Here is an 18,020-nt window from a genome sequence, read left to right on the forward strand (position 1 = left end):
ACTCACTTGCTTGTAAGAAGTCTCATCACCATCCAGTCCCGAGGAAAGACACTCATCTTCATCAGGTTCCGGAACACGCAGAAAATCTTCAACAGGAATTCCTGGGCCGAGAGGAAAATCTGATGTGAGGCGCCACCTCTACCACTGCAGCACATACCTCCTCAACAGGTTCTCTGACCTCTAGATCATGAGAATGGAGGGGACCAGTGGGTGATACTCTGGCTCCCTTCATGAGTTGCTTTTCTCTTAGAGGGCTGCGTGGCAGTGAGGTCTGGCCACTGCCCCAGGCCAGTCCCAAACTGGGGAGAAGAGATGCAGTGCTATACCTGCTCAGCCCAGTGCCTAAAGGCCAAAACAGAGGAGGTCCAGCAGACATGGCATCCAACTGACAACTGAGTCCACTGGTCTCAATCTGTGGGGGATGGCCCCTGAGCACTTGATTGTAAGAACTTGTTTTCTTGGGTGTTAAGAACACATGGACTGGAGAAGCACTTCAGGGACAGATGAGTAAGTATCTCCAAAAATGTGCTTCTCCATGAAAGCAATGAGAACAGTGCAAAGACTGGTTAATGAAAGGCTTGCTGACTCAGGAGAATCAGCCTCACTTTCTGTGGGAAGAAGAAAATAAACAATAACTAAAAATTTTAAAAATTTAAATGGCAGTAGAAGCTACTTGAAGAACAAAAGAAGAGTTCAAAGTGGCTGCTTTGCGGGAGTAGTGGGTAGACGTGGTCAGGTTGAGCCAAGGAACCAGTTTTATATTACACACTTCATAAGATGCTTTGGCTTTTAAAATTGTATATACATACTGCTGTGATAAAAACAAACATTTAATTAAAAAGTACGGGAATGATGCTTCTGATTGAGAATTGGTTAGTGTCCTTCTCTCTCTCACAAACACACACACATACGATGAAAATGATCTAGAACAGTCAGGACTGGATTTTCAAGCTCTACACCCCAGCTCAAGCATTGCTTGACCTGGATATGAGCTCCAGGCCCTGGTTAACTTATGGCTCATTTTAAGGGCTGTCAAGTTCATCCCTCTGAGAAGACAGGCTGGCCTCACCGCAGTAAGTTAGGGACAACAATCTGCAGAGACCCACATTTGTGGAAAGGTAGGCCAGATCAAACACCAGAAAGCGTTAGTGATACTTTAATGTGTTAATGATACTTTAAAGTGTTAGTGATACTGATTAACTCATATGATTAATAAAGATTACACAAATGGAAAACAGTATAGTGTATTACTATGAAATATTGACAAGTGACTTGACTCTGGATGGAGGCAAAGCATAGACATAAAGTTTACAACAGTTCCTTTATCCAGGGATGAACTCAGTAGCATGGTCTAATGCAAACACACAAGCCCTTGGAGTCTGTCAGCAGCTGATACCCTTCACAGTTTGGGAACACTCTCCTGTCATCTGGACCATGGGCCCACTTCTCTGGACTATCTGCCCTCGGTGCTCTAGATCCATAGTGATAGCCAATGAACAGTGTTGGTATTTGCTCTCTACAAATATGAATCTTTCAGAAATATGTTTTACTGAAGAAAAGTTGTCATTATTATTATTACTACAGTTATTAAACAGTGAAGCCTATTTCATGGGTAACCTACAACTCAACTGCTGTGTTTATAAGAGAGGGAAGAGTCCTGGTTGACTGATAATCAGTATGGCCCAGAGAAGTGTCTCTTAGAGGCACATGGTCACAGGGTTGTGATCAGTCAGGGAAGACTTGCCAGTGTTCCTGGGGTCTGGCTGTATGGGAATACCACTGGCTATCTGCTTCTGGAAGCCATACATAAAGCGAGGCTGGTAAATCTTCCACTCTCAGCAGGGCAGGCCTCTTGTACTTCTCTACTGGCAGGGGGAAAAACTGCTGGGCAGTCTTAGCGTGTGCTTCCTTTCCTAGGTGAAAGGTCAGTGTTTCTCGGCCTACCTTGAGCTCATCTTTGCTCTGGAAGTTGTCCAGGAGGTGCTGGTAATGCGTGTCACACATCTGGCGGAGCAGCGAGAGAAGGCAGGACACATACTCGCCCTGGGGAACAACACAAAATACACTTAGCAAAGCCAATCACAAGAGCTGTGTTCCCCCAATCCACAGAGGGCAAGGAGAGAAGGAAGGGTCTGAGATGGCCCCAATGATCATGGGAGGGAAGATGACAACTCTGGCCCTGAAAATGAATTTTCTTTTCTGCTAAAGAGGTGCCTGGAGGGCTTGGGAGTTTTAATAAGACTGCTGCTGCTGCTGCTGCTGCTGCTAAGTCGCTTCAGTCATGTCCGACTCTGTGCGACCCCATAGACGGCAGCCCACCAGGCTCCCCCATTCCTGGGATTCTCTAGGCAAGAATACTGAAGTGGGTTGCCATTTCCTTCTCCAATGCATGAAAGTGAAACGTGAAAGGGAAGTTGCTCAGTCGTGTCCGACTCTTAGCAACCCCATGGACTGCAGCCTACCAGGCTCCTCCATCCATGGGATTTTCCAGGCAAGAGTACTGGAGTGGGGTGCCATTGCCTTCTCCAAAGACTGCTGCAGCATGGGGCTAATTGATAAATCTTAGCCCATAAGAAAGAAGTACTGCCAAATGAGACAGATATTCTAGTTTTTTCCCTAGGGAACTTTCGGCTGCATAGTCCTTTGTCATTATATGCTGCCAGGGCACCATACTAAAGTCTGGAGGGGCCCCTGGGAACAGGGAGCTCAGACTTCTCTGGACAGAATTTGGACTCTGCCCATCCTGCTGGGCTGGAGCAGTCTTTCTACAAGGATCTCCTCTGGGAACTCCCAGAGCTGACATGTGATTGCTGGAGATGGAACACAATAGATCAACATGACCCTCGGGAAAGCAGAGGAGTCAAAACTGACCTTTCTGAGAAGATGAGCTAATAATGGCTCTAAGTAAAAATTTAAAGATTAAAAAAAAAAATGAGTCTTTAAAATTTCTTCAGGTTCCAACTGGGGTATGCAGATGAAAACCCTGGCTTAAGACTTCAAAGACTTTTACCATCTCTTGGAAACTTCTGTCATGGGGCTGCTGAGCACGGTTTCCTCTTACAAGGCTGCCTCCTCAGAAGAGACGGAGGAAAAATGACTTCATATGGGCAGTTTTCAAATGTTTTTAAGTTTGTGGGACTATGACAACTCTTTTTTAGTCTCTCAAATCCTTTTGCGACTCATGAAATTATTAGACATATATGTATGCAAAATATATAACAGGTACATGAACCTCAGTTTTATCTGAAGAAATGGACATAAGCCATAATTTGTTTTGAGAATCAGATGCATTAATGTACATAGAGCATTTAAGTAAAAAGGCCAGCACGTAAAGAAGTGCTCAATAAACTGTTGTTATCTTCATTAGATGTATATGAAATAAATCACTTCTTTAGTATTGCTAGTGAATTACTGTTTATAAAGTGGATAAAGCAGGGTCTGGTCCAAGCCAGCACTGTGTCATTGCTCGTTAGAAGGATGGGCTACCAGGACACGCCAGGGAACATATGTTCTTACCTATAGTGAGAGTGTCTTGCATAGGAGTTCCTAAGGGAGCAGACATTCTTTCCAAGCCCATATGCTCTAGAACACATCTGCTCTCTGCTCTCCCTAATGTGCTGGAGCTTGACTTGCTCCCACAGGAGCTTTTCTACAAAGGGATCACTGTAGTCTCCCACCTGCCAACAGGAAGATCCCCAGCAAGCTGTTTATCATGTCCCAACATCAGGGCTAGGAAGTGCACACTGCATAGGAGCAGCGGGGGCTGGGGGGTGTCTCTCTGCCTCTCCTGCAAGGCTCTCCCAGTCTGTTTCTCTCCTAGTTAGATCATGGGAGACCAATGTCCAACAATGCCAGTGCCATTCTACATCATCATGTTTTCCCTGATGCTCGACATTTAGATACAAATACTGTGAGGGACTGAACTGAACTGTGGCCAAAAGCAACTAATCTGTAGGTAGAAGCAGACTGTGAGAAAATTACTGTGGTGCACACATCACTGGCGAGAGCCTGCTCCTAGAAGGAACAGTCGACAGCTGTCACCTTCATTCTCTGCTTTATTCCATATTACAGAAAGAGACCTGGCTCAAAGGCAAAAGCCAGTGGAGACTGTGTACAGGAAAACAGGACAGGAAGCATCCCTGGGTCTGTCCCTAAGTACACTCCTCTGAGTATGAACCTAGAGTGGAGATGGAGTCCAGCTGGAGAGGGGAAAAGGGCAGCATGCGGACAACCATGCAGGGAGGGAAGCTGAGATGAGGGTGGTGTGATGTGAGATGAGGTTCTGTGTGGAGGAGCCCCGGGTTAGAAAAGAAAGCAAGAAAACCTGAATGTTAGTTACTAACAGTGATCTCCGCTGTGCACTGCGGGCACCGCTGCCCTCTTACCGCCTCCTGAGCGTGCGATTTGCTCATGATGGTGAGCAGAGTCTGTAAGAGCACGTCCAAGAGGCTTTCCACCATCATTTCTACCTCCTCCATCACATCTGCCTCCTGGAGCGAGCAGCAAGAGAGCACAGCGTTAGCGCCAGGCTGGCTGAAGTGCAGTGGGCAGTACTTACTAAATCAGCCACGGTCAGGAGCCGTCTTCTGACTTAACTCTCAACACCGAGCCCCCAGCCTCACTGGCATGCAGTGTCAAGGAACCTGGAACAACAGCTCTGCGAGGAGGGGAGGCACACCTGCTGCTGTTGCCCTGGTTTGAGGGCTGGAGACTGAGCCTAACACAGCAACACCCTGACACCTGCAATTCTGAACCTCAGGCAGATACATTAGTCTTGATACACAAGAACGAAACGAAGATCCTAAGTTAAATGTCTTCTTGATTTTCCTAGAATAGTTAGGAGAGAGCACAGCACTGCCGACTAACACTCTGAGAAAATGGTAGAGTTCACACCACAGGGTGTGCAGGCAGCACCTTCCCTACTGCTAATGCACACAGAAGTATCTCAGTCTTCCTCAGGACCATTTTCTCTGTGCGTGACCTCACTCTCTGCCAAGCCTGACTGCTGCCCAGACATGCTCCCTCTAGCTCCTTGGCATTCCTGCTCACATTCCTTGGTCCACCAGAAAGACCCTGGTCTCGGTGTTTCCTTCTTAGGCAGCCTCACAAAAATAATGGAGCACGCTTCCTCATTGAGGGTTGCTTCCCAGTCAGCAAGTTCTGACTTTAGGAAGAGTCTGTGCTATCTTTTTCTAGACCTCTCACATGCAATCCATATCCTACAGCCTGATTTTCATGATCTCACAAAGAGATTCCCATTGCCTCTTCTCCAGTCCCTTTATACTATTACTGGTCCAAATGTCCATCCATCTATCAACCCACCATTCACTAAGTATCTACCATGGGCCAGTAACTGTTTGAAAACCTGAGCATACACAAGTGATCAAGAAAGGTAAGATCTCTGCTTTAGTGGAGCTTAAATTTCATCCATCCCCCCACCCCCGGCCAGCTATCCATTCAATGTAGTTTTACTGAGTCCCATTCCTCAAGAAAGATTTGAAAGGCTCTTGGGACCACAGTCTTCTTCCTCAGTTGTTGAACTAATTATAATGCTTTTAAAACCTGTGATGGCTCTTTGAGTAGCTGTGGGGTTAGTCTCTAAACCCCACAAATACAACCAGATCACTTCCTTCAGATTTTCACTTGTTCCCATTCCTTTTTCATCCTTCCCCTCCCCTTGCTTTTCCCCTGCAATTTATCTCTTTCCTTTAGTAACCAGCCTCCCATCCCCTCAAGCTGACCCCGGGTCACCAGTACACCTTATGTGCCTGGTGTTGCTTCTCTGAGGCTTGGTGGGAAGGAGAGCTGCCAGGCCTTGCCTGGAGCCAAGAGCAAACAAAAGGGCCACTACAGCCATTGTAGTCACTCTGCCAAGGGGGGCCACTATCACCAGATGGTCCTTTAAGTCTGGATACCAGATACCAGAGCACCCTATTGAGTCCTTGCATCCTGTTCAAACCAAGCACATTTTTTCTTCTCTGCACCTCTCCCATGCCATCTTCACAGACAACCTAACCTCCTATGTTTGTATCACTTGGTTCCTGGTATTTATTTTAAAGGCACTTGAAATTTTATTCTCCAGAAACCTTATCTCAACTTGGAAAGATTGTGTAAAGACTCAGTCTTATTTTAAATTTGTTTATACTTTCCTAAAGTTTTCAAGTTTTCTAAAAGAAATACTCATTTCTTCCATAGTATAAACATATAACACAAAGATAATTAAAATAAATTCCTACCCTTATCCTTGCCTGATACATGTTTTTCTGCCTTCCTTATCTCCCCTCCCTTCTAAGATGGGTCTCTTCTAAAAAACTAAAAATAAAGAAGAAAGAAAATAGGCAAAAGCACTACCAGCTGAAACCTGAGCCCTGAAGTACCACTCCAGCATCCCATGAGGCTGAGAACTATTGTGGGCAACATGTATCGCTCGTACACCCTGTCTCATCTGGTGTGGTATAGGAATACCATATGGGTGGAATCAAGCTGCCAGGAAGCTGACAGAAAAGTCTGAATGAGCAAGCTGCCTCTCAGCCTGGGCCTGCCTCCTTGTGCTCGTTCGTGCCTGAGTATCCTCAGAACACTCCCAGGAATACAGAAGTAATGTCTTTTGATAGAAACAGAGCAAGCAGCATGGGATGGGGTTTTCTGGTACTACAGATGACTATGTTTCTGGGTGTATTTACAGCAGTACTTTTTTTGTTTTTTGTTTTTTTAAATAGCAAGACTGTGTTGTGTTGAAAAGCCTGCTGGGCACACATAGGCAGGCCTCCATTCACTTGGGCACCTTCCTGTCACTGATGAAAGCTTCTCTGACTGGGAAGTGAACAAAATGATCTTTGTTGGTCTGCCTTTGGCTAAACTGACACAGGACGGGGACAGAGCTTAGGGCCGGGGGTGGCACAGGTCTAGGGTCACTACCAGAGAGCTGGTCTTGACGATGGAGAAGATGCTGCCGAGAATCCCTGAGCAGATAAGCAGCTCCTTCTGCTGCCTCAGGTGAAGGTGGATGTGATGGAGAACCACAGGAAGCAGAATGCGGCGGGATTCTGGGGGAGAAAACACAAAGGTGAAGCAGCCCTTTGGAGAAGAACCAGCTACCCTTGGAAGCCAGGGGCAACACAGGATGCAGCTGGTCTCCAGGCAGGTGGGGCTGGGACTGCAGCCACGCTGGAAACCAGTCCCTGACTGTGGGCAGGTCTAACAGCCTACTTCGGACATCTGAAGACATGTCACAGTGTTTTCTCTCTCTTTTCTTTTTTCACATTTCAGGCCTCAATTATCTAGGGCCTTTTATGCAGATGTATGTTAGGAGACTGCTTCCAAATGAAATCTCTTTATTGACTAGACTTCAAATTAAACTCAATTTAAATGACACATTTAGTTCTATGAACTAGGCTGATGGAACTAACTAGCAGACTTGCTATGGATTATAAATGGTCCCTCTTGATGATGCCCTGATGGTGGCCCGGCACTTCCACCCTCCTAAGCCTTTACTGTACTTTCCCCCTCTGGCCCGTGGGACGCTGTGTGAATCCATGGTAACGAAAGGGACAGAAGAAGGACTTCCACCTTGTCATAAGCCTTTGATAATTAACTAAACCTCTTTGCCAGTCCTACTGCATACATTAAAATAGTTCTCTTTTCTTTCTTCTTCAATGCTGCCTAAAAGTATCTTCATCAGGGGGTGACTATATTTAGAACTCCAAATTCAGGAAGGTTAAATACTAAATCAAGCTCTTTTATCAATTCACTCTAAGACTTTAGGCAGGTTGATTCCTTCTACAGGTTTGATTTCTCCCATCTATACAAATGAGGTGCTAACAGCCCCCTTCTGCATTTACTTCACAGGTGTGGTGAGAAGACAAGGTGAAATATAAGTGTGGACATGTTTCTGGTGTCTTGCACTCCTATGTGGTCAATGACTGTGTGATTAAAGTGGCACCACAGCCAGTCAGCATGATTCAGTCAGACTACCAGTAACACAAGCAAGTCACGGTATTTTGGATTTGTTGTTCATATTTGATCATAATTAAGTATTCTAGATGAAATTCAGAATGAAAATCTTTATCAGCAAAAGACAAATTACGTGATATACAGGAGATCTGGGGAACTGCCTTGTCAAATATTTAGAACATGTTGAAATAAAATGGAGTGACAACTATTATATGTTTAAAAGGACGCTTGGATAAAAGAGAAGTCCCTACTGTCCTTTGTACACCAAAATGCCAATAGAGCAGGATTTGTAACAACCAATAGCTGCCTGCAGACAAAATAGCAGTTTGTTATTGGAATCTGCTGATCAAGAAACCAAACTGATATGCTCTGAGAAATGTAAGGGTTAGTTTTAAGACATCACTGGTAAAAGTCCTTCGGCCTCAGGAAAGATGCTGCAGCTCAGGCATTCAATGAACGTGAGATGCAAGTGAAAATTTGGTGGTGGCTTGTTATCGCCAAATCCAATTACATAGTTCCAGCCATATAAAAACAATTTTTCTTAAGTGATTATAAGAAGCAGCAAGTACATGCAAAAGTATTAGAAATAAAGTATATCAATGAGGGCAGTCTGCTGTCCGCCTTCCCATACACTCAGAAAGAACCTGCTTGTTCAACATAGGAGCACCTCAATACATAAGACAAACACTAACAGACATAAAAGGAGAAACTGACAGTAACACAATAATAGTAGGAGACTTTAACACCCCACTCACACCAATGGACAGATCATCAAAACAGAAAATTAATAAGGAAACACAAGTCTTAAATGATACATTAGATGAGATGGATCTCATTGATATCTTCAGGATATCAAATGCATCCAAATGCAGAAGAATACACCTTCTTCTCAAGTGCACATGGAACATTCTCCAGGAAAGACCACATTTTGGGTCACAAATCGAACCTCAGTAAATTTAAGAAAACTGAAATCATATCAAGCATCTTCTCTGACCACAAAGCTATGAGACTAGATATCAATTACAAGAAAAAAAACTGTAAGAAACACAAACACATGGAGATTAAACAACACGTTTCTAAATAACCAACAGGTTACTGAAGAAATCAAAAGGGAAATAAAAAACTTGCTAGAAACAAATGACAATGAAACCACGAAAACTCAAAACCTATGGGATGCAGCAAAAGCAGTTCTAAGAGGGAATACAATCCTACCTCAAGAAACAAGAAAAACATCGAATAGACAACCTAACTTTACACCTAAAACAATGGGAAAAAGAACAAAAAAACACCCCAAAATTAGTAGAAGGAAAGAAATCATAAAGATATGAGTAGAAATAAATGAAAAAGAAATGAAAGAAACAATAGTAAAGATTAATAAAACTAAAAACTGGTTCTTTGACAAGATAAACAAAATTGACAAACCTTTAGCCAGACTCATCAAGAAAAAAAGAAGAATCAAATCAACAAAATTAGAAATGAAAAAGGAGAGGTTACAACAGACAATGCAGAAATACAAAGGATTATAAGAGACTATTATGAAGAACTATATGGCAATAAAATAGATACCCTGGAAGAAATGGACAGATTCTTAGAAAAGTTCAATCTTCCAAGACTGAACCAGGAAGAAATAGAAATTATGAACAACCCAATTAAAAGCACTGAAATTGAAGCTGTGATCAAAAATCTCCCAAAAAAACAAAAGCCCAGGACCAGATGGCTTCACAGGAGAATCCCATCAAACATTTAGAGAAGAGCTAATGCCTATCCTTCTAAAACTCTTTCAAAAAACTGCAGAGGAAGGAACACTTCCAAATTCATTCTATGAGGCCACCATCACCCTGATACCAAAACCAGACAAAGACAACACAAAAAAAGAAAACTATAGGCCAATATCACTGATGAACATAGATGCAAAAATACTCAACAAAATTTTTGCAAACAGAATTCAGCAACACATCAAAAAGCTCATACACCATGATCAAGTTGGGTTCATTCCAGGGATGCAAGGATTCTTCAATATACAGAAATCAATCAATGTGATACACCATATTCACAAACTGAAAGATAAAAACCATATGATCATCTCAATAGATGCAGAAAAAGCCTTTGACAAAATCCAGCACCTATTTATGATTAAAACTGTTCAAAAAACGGGCACAGAAGGAACCTACCTCAACACAGTAAAGGCCATATATGATAAGCCTATAGCAAACATTATTCTCAATGGTGAGAAACTGAAAGCATTCCCCCTAAGATCAGGAACACAATAAGGGTGCCTACTTTCACCACTATTATTCAACATAATTCTGGAAGTCCTAGCTATAGCAATCAGAGAAGAAAAAGAAATAAGAGGAATCCAGATCAGAAAAGAAGAAGTAAAGCTCTCACTGTTTGCAGATGACATGATACTGTACATAGAAAACCCTAAAGATAGTATCAGAAAATTACTAGAGCTAATCAGAGAATTAGCAAAGTTGCAGGATACAAAATTAATACACAGAAATCACTTGCATTTCTATGTACTAACAATGAAAAATCAGAAAAAGCAATTAAAGAATCAATCCCATTCACCACTGCAACAAAAAGAATTAAATATCTAGGAATAAATTTACCTAAGGCGATGAAAGAACTGTACACAGAAAATTATAAGACAGTAATGAAAGCAATAAGATGACATAAACCGATGGAGAGACATTTCATGTTCCTGGGCAGGAACAATCAATATTGTGAAAACGACTACACTACCAAATGCCATCTACAGATTTAATGTAATCCCTATCAAATTACCAATGGCATATTTCACAGAACTAGAACAAAAAGTTCACAATTCATATGGAAACACAAAAGACCCCGAACAGCCAAAGCAGTCTTGAGAAAGAAGAATGGAGCTGGAGGAATCAAGCTTCCTGACTTCAGGTTATACTACAAAACTACAGTCATCAAGAAAGTATGGTACTGGCACAAAAACAGAAATGCAGACCAATGAAACGAGACAGAAAGCTCAGAAATAAACCCGTGCACCTATGGGTACCTTATTTTTGACAAAGGAGGCAAGAATATACAATGGGGCAAAGACAGCCTCTTCAATAAATGGTGTTGGGAAAACTGGACAGCTACACGTAAAAGAATGAAATTAGAACACTTCCTAATACCACACACAAAGATAAAGTAAAAATGGATTAAAGACCTACATGTAAGACCAGAAACTATAAAACTCTTAGAGGACAACATAGGCAGAAATAAATCAAAGCAAGATCCTCTATGACTCACCTCCTGGAGTAACGGAAATAAAAACAAAAGTAAACAAGTGAGACCTGATTAAACTTAAAGCTTTTGCACAGCAAAGGAAACTATAAGCAAAGTGAAAAGACAATACTCAGAATGGGAGAAAATAATAGCAAATGAAATAACTGACAAAGGATTAATTTCTAAAATATACAAGCAGCTCATGCAACTCAATACCAGAAAAACAAACAACCCAATCAAAAAGTGGGAAAAAGACCTAAACAGACATTTCTCCAAAGAAGACATACAGATGGCTAACAAACACATGAAAAGATACTGAACATCGCTCACTATTACAGAAATGCAAATCAAATCCACAATGAGAAATCACCTCATACCGGTCAGAATGGCCCTCATCAAAGAGTCTACAAACAATAACGCTGGAAAGGGTGTGGAGAAAAGGGATGCTCTTGCACTGTTGGTGGGAATGTAAACTGATACAGCCACTATGGAAGACGTTATGGAGATTGCTTAAAAAACTAGGAATAAAACCACCATATGACCCAGCAATCCCACTCCTAGGCATATACCCCGAGGAAAACAAAACTGAAAGAGACACATGTATCCCACTGTTCACTGCAGCACTATTTACAATATCTAGAACATGGAAGCAACCTAGATGTCCATCGAAGATGAATGGATAAAGAAGTTGTGGTACATATACACAATGGAATATTACTCAGCCATAAAAAGGAACGCATGTGAGTCAGTTCTGATGAGCTAGATGAACCTAGAACCTGTTAAACAGAGTGAAGTGAGTCAGAAAGAGAAAGATAAATACAGTATTCTAACACATATATATGGAATCTAGAAAAATGGTACTGAAGAATTTATTTACAGGGCAACAATAGAGAAGCAGACACAGAATAGACTTATGGACATGGGGAGAGGGGAGGAGAGGGTGAGATGTATGGAAAGAGTAACATGGAAACTTACATTACGATATGTAAAATAGATAGCCAAGAGGAATTTGCTGTATGGCTCAGGAAACTCAAACAGGGGCTTTGTATCAACTAGAAGGGTGGGATGGGGAGGGAGATGGGAGGGAGGTTCAAAAGGGGGGGGATATATGTATACCTATGGCTGATTCATGTTGAGGTTTGACAGAAAACAGCAAAATTCTATAAAGCAATTATCTTTCAATAAAAAATAAATAAAAAAAAAAAAAGAAAGAAAGCACCTGCTTGAAGCAACGCTCACAGCTTGAGTGAATGCAGTGGCTTCTTTGAAAGTCTGTGCAAACCATTGATTTTATATTCAGTCCAGGAAGTGGTGAAGAGAGAAGTGCTTACCATAAACAGTTACAGGTAGAGAAAAGCTAAGTTTCTTGGCGGCAGATTTAGTCTCAGTAATTCCTTACACAGGCATTGTTAGGTTAAAGGGGGTATTTGTTTTATACTGCAGATATGTGTAGCTCTGGGCTGAGAAGTGATTGTTCTCATACTTTGAAAGTCAAACTCAAAAAAAATTTGACCACCAAGAAGTTCTAATTATAAACATTCTAATAATAATTGCTTTGTTAGCATTTTAGGTTTATTTCTGCGCCCTAGAAGTTCATTCCACAGTGTGATATTCTGCTTAAAGGACAAGACTCATGCTGATTGTAACATCTGACTACTGAATATTTGATCATGTTGATTGTGGCTTCAGGTATGAATCCAGAGGTTCCTTCTGAAAGACAGTCCAGGCTGTTGATTGTATTATATTGCTTTTTTTTTCCCCTAGTTTTTTTTTTTTTTTTTTTAATTTTTCTGACTGTACCAGGTCTTAGTTCTGGCATGTGGGATCTAGTTCCCAGACCAGGGATTGAACTCATGCCCCCTGCATTGGGAGTGTGGAGTCTTAGCCACTGGACCATCAGCAGGGAACTCCCGGATCGTATTATGTTTGTCAGGCTTTCCTAATCTCTTTTGGAGTGTGGTGTGCTCAGTTGCTCAGTAGTTTCTGACTCCCTGCCACCAGTGCCATGGACTATAGCCTGCCAGAATCCTCTGGATGTGGGATTTCCCAGGCAAGAATACTGGAGTGGGTTGCCATTTCCCCCTCCAGGGGAACTTTCCTTCCCAGTGATTGAACCTGCGTCTCTTACATCTCCTGCATTGGCAGGCAGGTTTTTTTTACCACTATTTAAAGTGTGGAGGGCTCCCTGTCTATGTCTTTGTCTGACCTTTAGAGGCTCCTCCAAAGAGAGGAAAAGGAATCTGTCTGTCTGGCAAGGCAAGGAAAGAAAGTGCAGTGGGTCCTCAGGGCCTCCTTTCAGGGTTTCTTTTCTTTCCTTGACTCATCCTACCTTCTTGGGCTAGACCTTTCTCTCTTGCTCCCCCTCCTTTCCCTCTGCTTTTTCATCCTGCTGGGGCCGTGGCAGACCCCTTTCTTGGCAGCTGGCTAGATTTGTGGGCCTGGAGGTTGCTCTGCAGGCCACCTCATGTGGGTCCCTAGAAATAAGCTGTGAGGGAGGCAGTAGGCCTAGGTTTTGGCTGCATTCTCTAACAGAGTTTACCAAAAACTCTGCATTTTAAGGTCCACTCACTTCTCACATGATGGCTGGTAAAACTGATCCTTTGCTTACCACTTGGCCAACACCCTGATAAGGAAGAAAGGTGAGTCTGACTCTCATCCCAACTTGATTTACCTGAGAAAGAAACTTGATTTACCTGAGAAAGAAAACAGGCGACTATCCACAGTTCTGGCAATGGACTGCAGCTTCACCACATCCATCGACTGCCCAATGTGCACAGTGCTGGGCATGCTCCCCAGAGTCCCTCTCACAAACTCCGCCACCTCCTGCACAGTGAACATCTGCAGGAGCTCGTCAAAGATAGTCGGGAAGGAGTTGAGGAGTGCAGCCTGCAGAAGCACATGAAGGTCTGGTTAGCTCAGAGTTAGGTTTGCATCCATCTGTGTGCTTAGACAATGACACACAGTGGTGAGAGGCTGAGAGGTAACTGCAGCACCCCTGTCTTGAACAGGCTCCTCCCTGGCCTGTGATTCTATCCATCCCTGTAGTAGTCTTGGGGCTGAAGCAGGAGAACCAAAAAGGAAACCAAAACAAGAGAACTTACTGGGATCCAGGCCACTAGAAGCTTTAGAACTTGCCAAGGCATTTGTTGGCAAGGGAAGGAATTATATAGAGAAATTAACTCCATAGCTTAACATCCATAGCTGTTTTTGCTCATAAAATGGATTTAACTTATTTGTCTGTCTCTATGATCAAGTTCTTGACTTTCCAATTTCAGCCCCAAATTCAAGCCAGGAAACTCTCAAAGAAGGGAGGTCAAACATAACTGAGCACAATCAAGCAGCAGTAGCTGAACTCCATTCACAGTCCTGCAGCCAGCAGTCCAGCTCTGAAAACTGGACCATTTCCCCAGAATAGTGACATTTATTTGAAACCATAAAATCTGAAGACTTTGTAAATTATTTCCTTCACATGCGATGCCTGGCAGTCTCAAGCGTGAATCCAAAACGGAGGGAGAATGTGTGGATGTAGTCAGCCGTGAAATCCTGAAGACTGCTGATGATGCTGGCCTAGAGTTCAGTGACCTCGACTGACTAGACAAGTGGTCTGTGTGTGTATGGAGACTTCTCTCCTAGGATCTCAGCTCTGGAAGACCCAGGAGGTGGCCTCTTGAGAACAATCAGAGCCTCTGGGAGGCAGAGTAGTTTAGAGGAAAGAGAATGGGTTTTGAAATTGGACAGACATGAGTTTAAATCCCAGCATTACCACTTATCTGCCACATAACCCTGGGTGAGTTACTGCCTAGTCCTTTTTCTCATCTATAAAATGGAGATGAGGCTATCACTTATCTCCTCTATTGGTATGAAGAAGAAGTTTAGGTGCACCAGGTTAATTTCCAGTAGACTGCCTGGCACACATACCAGGCCTTCAATAAATGCTGGCTCTTGTTCAATCTCTCTCATCTAAATGGAAATAGCATGGGAGCCTCTTCACGCTGCTCAGTCCTCTTAGATTATTAACCCAAGATTTACAAAGGGAAATGGAGTGTCGCCTTGAGACGAGGTGAGAGTGCACTCTTTCTAAGTGGCAGGGTAGGGGAGGAGAGCTGTTTTTCCTGATTGCTTCATCAGGCAGTAAGACACTGTCCTTGACTGAGTGAAAATTTATATGGGGCAACAGGTCTGTCACACTGCACTCTATGTTCAGGCCAGGACCATGACTGAACTGTGAATTCTATCTGCAGACAGATTTATAACTCCCTGAGATATCAAGGACACCATTTCTCAGTAATGAGAACCAGCACAAAAACTAGATACAAAGACAAAGGGAGGAATCAGGTATTTCTTGTGGCTGCATCACAAAACTTGTAGGACCTTAGTTCCCTGACCAGGGATTGGTAGTGAAACCAGGGGCCATGTTAATGAAAGTGCCAAGCCCTAACCATTGGACTGCTAGGGAATTCCCGGAAAAGCAGGTAATATTTCACAATCAACAACCAACAGTAACTGATTTGCCCTCTTAAATGGTGAAATTTTCTAATCTCATGGCACCAGGACAGAAGGACACTTGCACCATAACATCTCCTAGTGGTCAGAATCAAAGACATAAAGTCTGACTGAATTGTATACGTGCTGAGGGTTGTGAAACTCATGAAACATGAGCCTGGTACCAAAGGAGCAGGTCTGATTCTGACTCAGGTCTAAGCTGAGGATAGATCTAAGCTATTTATCCGGAAATGGGAGGAACATGGTATTGAGAAGAGGGCATTGCTGAGTTCTCAGAAAGCAAATCTGCCTTGCTCTGCTAGCTACCTCTGAGGTCCCCAGATCTCCACAGGCTCAGAGATGAGTAGGTGTCCTGGGTCTTGGCTGGCAGGAACTGATAGGCTGGGGGAGAGAGATGACTGGCCTGGGGTATTCAGGAGGGGAGACCATGGAAGGAGGTTTTCTTATAGAGATACCTGGTGACTTTGATGTATTCCACTTTTATAGAGGCTATAGCCCAGCTGTTCTTTTGTTCTCTGGGCCAAGGGGCCTATGGGCAACTGGAATCTAGAGGCAACATAGGAGCAAGTGGGAAACAAACAAAAAAAAATTGGGACTATTCTAATCTTAAAGGAGATATTTGAACATATATCTGTGCTGACAGACCTAGCAGTGACTGAATGAATGGACGTGACAGAGGCTGTCTAGTCTCTGTTCATAAGTTTTGATGTAATAATTGCCTTCAAGAAATCAAAGAAGTATAATTCATTAGATACAATCTTGACATTTATCTGGAAGAAAAAAAATAACCTCTTTGTGACTGGGGTAAAGAACAATATCCTTGATCCCTTCTAGGGTATGGTTGCATGGGAAAGGTAACTGATTAACTGACCAGACATATTTAATATAAGGAAGTAAACTTCCTTTCCATGCTACTATTTCTAATAGAATCTAATCCTAATTCTTAGCCAAAGTTTTCTAGTTATTTCTGCTGTTTTTCAACCAATTTCACTTTTAACTTCTAGAATGGATCAATGCTAACCTGAAGTTGTTAAAATTAATACAATGACTAGGAAATAAAATTCTCTTTGCATTCTGAATATCCTTTATAAATAAGATGTTCATGTACAACTAATAGTATGGCAGCTAAATAAATCTGGCCAAAAGAGGGCAAAGTTAAGCTTCTTCTCCAACATAAAGACACGTGGCTGTTTTATATTTGGAAGCTGGGACACAGTTGGCTTTGAAGTAAAAATAGCATTTTATTCTAGCAGGTATTTCCTTATACCTCAACCCTTACTTGAAACATAGAAACCTGGCAGGGCTTTGACTTTGGAAGCCAGAGGACAAAGAAACCACCTGCTAAGACAGACAAGAATCCAGCAGCAAAACTTTCCTGCAGCTCACAGACCTGAGTGAAAAGGAGTGTTTCTGAATTTCTGCTGTCCAGACTGAGCACAAACCGGATGGACTGGAAAAGCTCTTGGATGCTGGACCGGAACTGTTCCTCTTCCATCCCACAGGTGGCACGTGAGTACAAGATCCTTGACTGCACGATAAACTTGAAAAGGTACTCCAACGCCTGGCAGTGTGGGAGAAAGAAGGATAGACAGGTGTTAAAGATGGGCTTCCCAGGTGGCGCTAGTGGTAAAGAACCTGCCTGCCAATGCAGGAGACATAAGAGATGTGGGTTCAATCCCTGCGTCGGGAAGATTCCCCTTGAGGAGTGCATGGCAACCCACTCTAATATTCTTGCCTGGAGAATCCCATAGACAGAGGAGCCTGGCAGGCTATAGTCTATAGGGTTGCAAAGAGTTGGACATGACTGAAACAACTTAGCACATAAAGATGGTCAGGAACTAATATACGAAGGAGTGAAGGGTAGAGTACCAGCAAATTATACACTAAAATTGAGAGATGGACATTTCCAACTTTGGAGATAAGCACTTTAAAATTTTTAAAAATTTTTATTCGCATGTGGTTGATTTACAATGTTGTGTTGTACTAGTTTTTGGTATATAGCAAAGTGACTCAGTTTATATATATATTGGAGTGGCCATCATGGTCAACAAAAGAGTCCAAAATGCAGTACTTGGATGCAATCTCAAAAACGACAGAATGATCTCTGTTCGTTTCCAAGGCAAACCATTCAGTAGCACAGTAATCCAAGTCTATGCTCCAACCAGTAACGCTGAAGAAGCTGAAGCTGAATGGTTCTATGAAGACCTACAAGACCTTTTAGAACTAACACCCAAAAAAGATGTCCTTTTCATTATAGGGGACTGGAATGCAAAAGTAGGAAGTCAAGAAACACCTGGACTAACAGGCAAATTTGGCCT

The 18,020-nt window shown here is 42.7% G+C and overlaps 1 protein-coding gene across 13 annotated transcripts in view; it reads right to left on the bottom strand.

Annotated features, from left to right (window-relative positions):
* Positions 1–18,020, bottom strand: part of DOCK3 (dedicator of cytokinesis 3) — a 303,790-nt gene that overhangs the window by 52,536 nt on the left and 233,234 nt on the right. For 10 of the 13 annotated variants that reach the window (XM_024983256.2, XM_024983261.2, XM_024983252.2 and 7 more), the window contains 6 exons: positions 17,093–17,263; positions 13,893–14,085; positions 6,919–7,046; positions 4,344–4,490; positions 1,945–2,043; positions 7–101 (listed from right to left, as the gene is read on the bottom strand). In XM_024983256.2, the coding sequence (XP_024839024.1) occupies positions 7–101; positions 1,945–2,043; positions 4,344–4,490; positions 6,919–7,046; positions 13,893–14,085; positions 17,093–17,263 (833 nt within the window). The remainder of the gene's footprint in view (positions 1–6; positions 102–1,944; positions 2,044–4,343; positions 4,491–6,918; positions 7,047–13,892; positions 14,086–17,092; positions 17,264–18,020) is intronic. The other 3 variants (XM_024983258.2, XM_024983255.2, XM_024983262.2) reach the window with 2 other exon arrangements.

Source organism: Bos taurus, chromosome 22 (genome assembly GCF_002263795.3).
Source record: "Bos taurus isolate L1 Dominette 01449 registration number 42190680 breed Hereford chromosome 22, ARS-UCD2.0, whole genome shotgun sequence".
NCBI classification, from domain to species: domain Eukaryota; kingdom Metazoa; phylum Chordata; class Mammalia; order Artiodactyla; family Bovidae; genus Bos; species Bos taurus.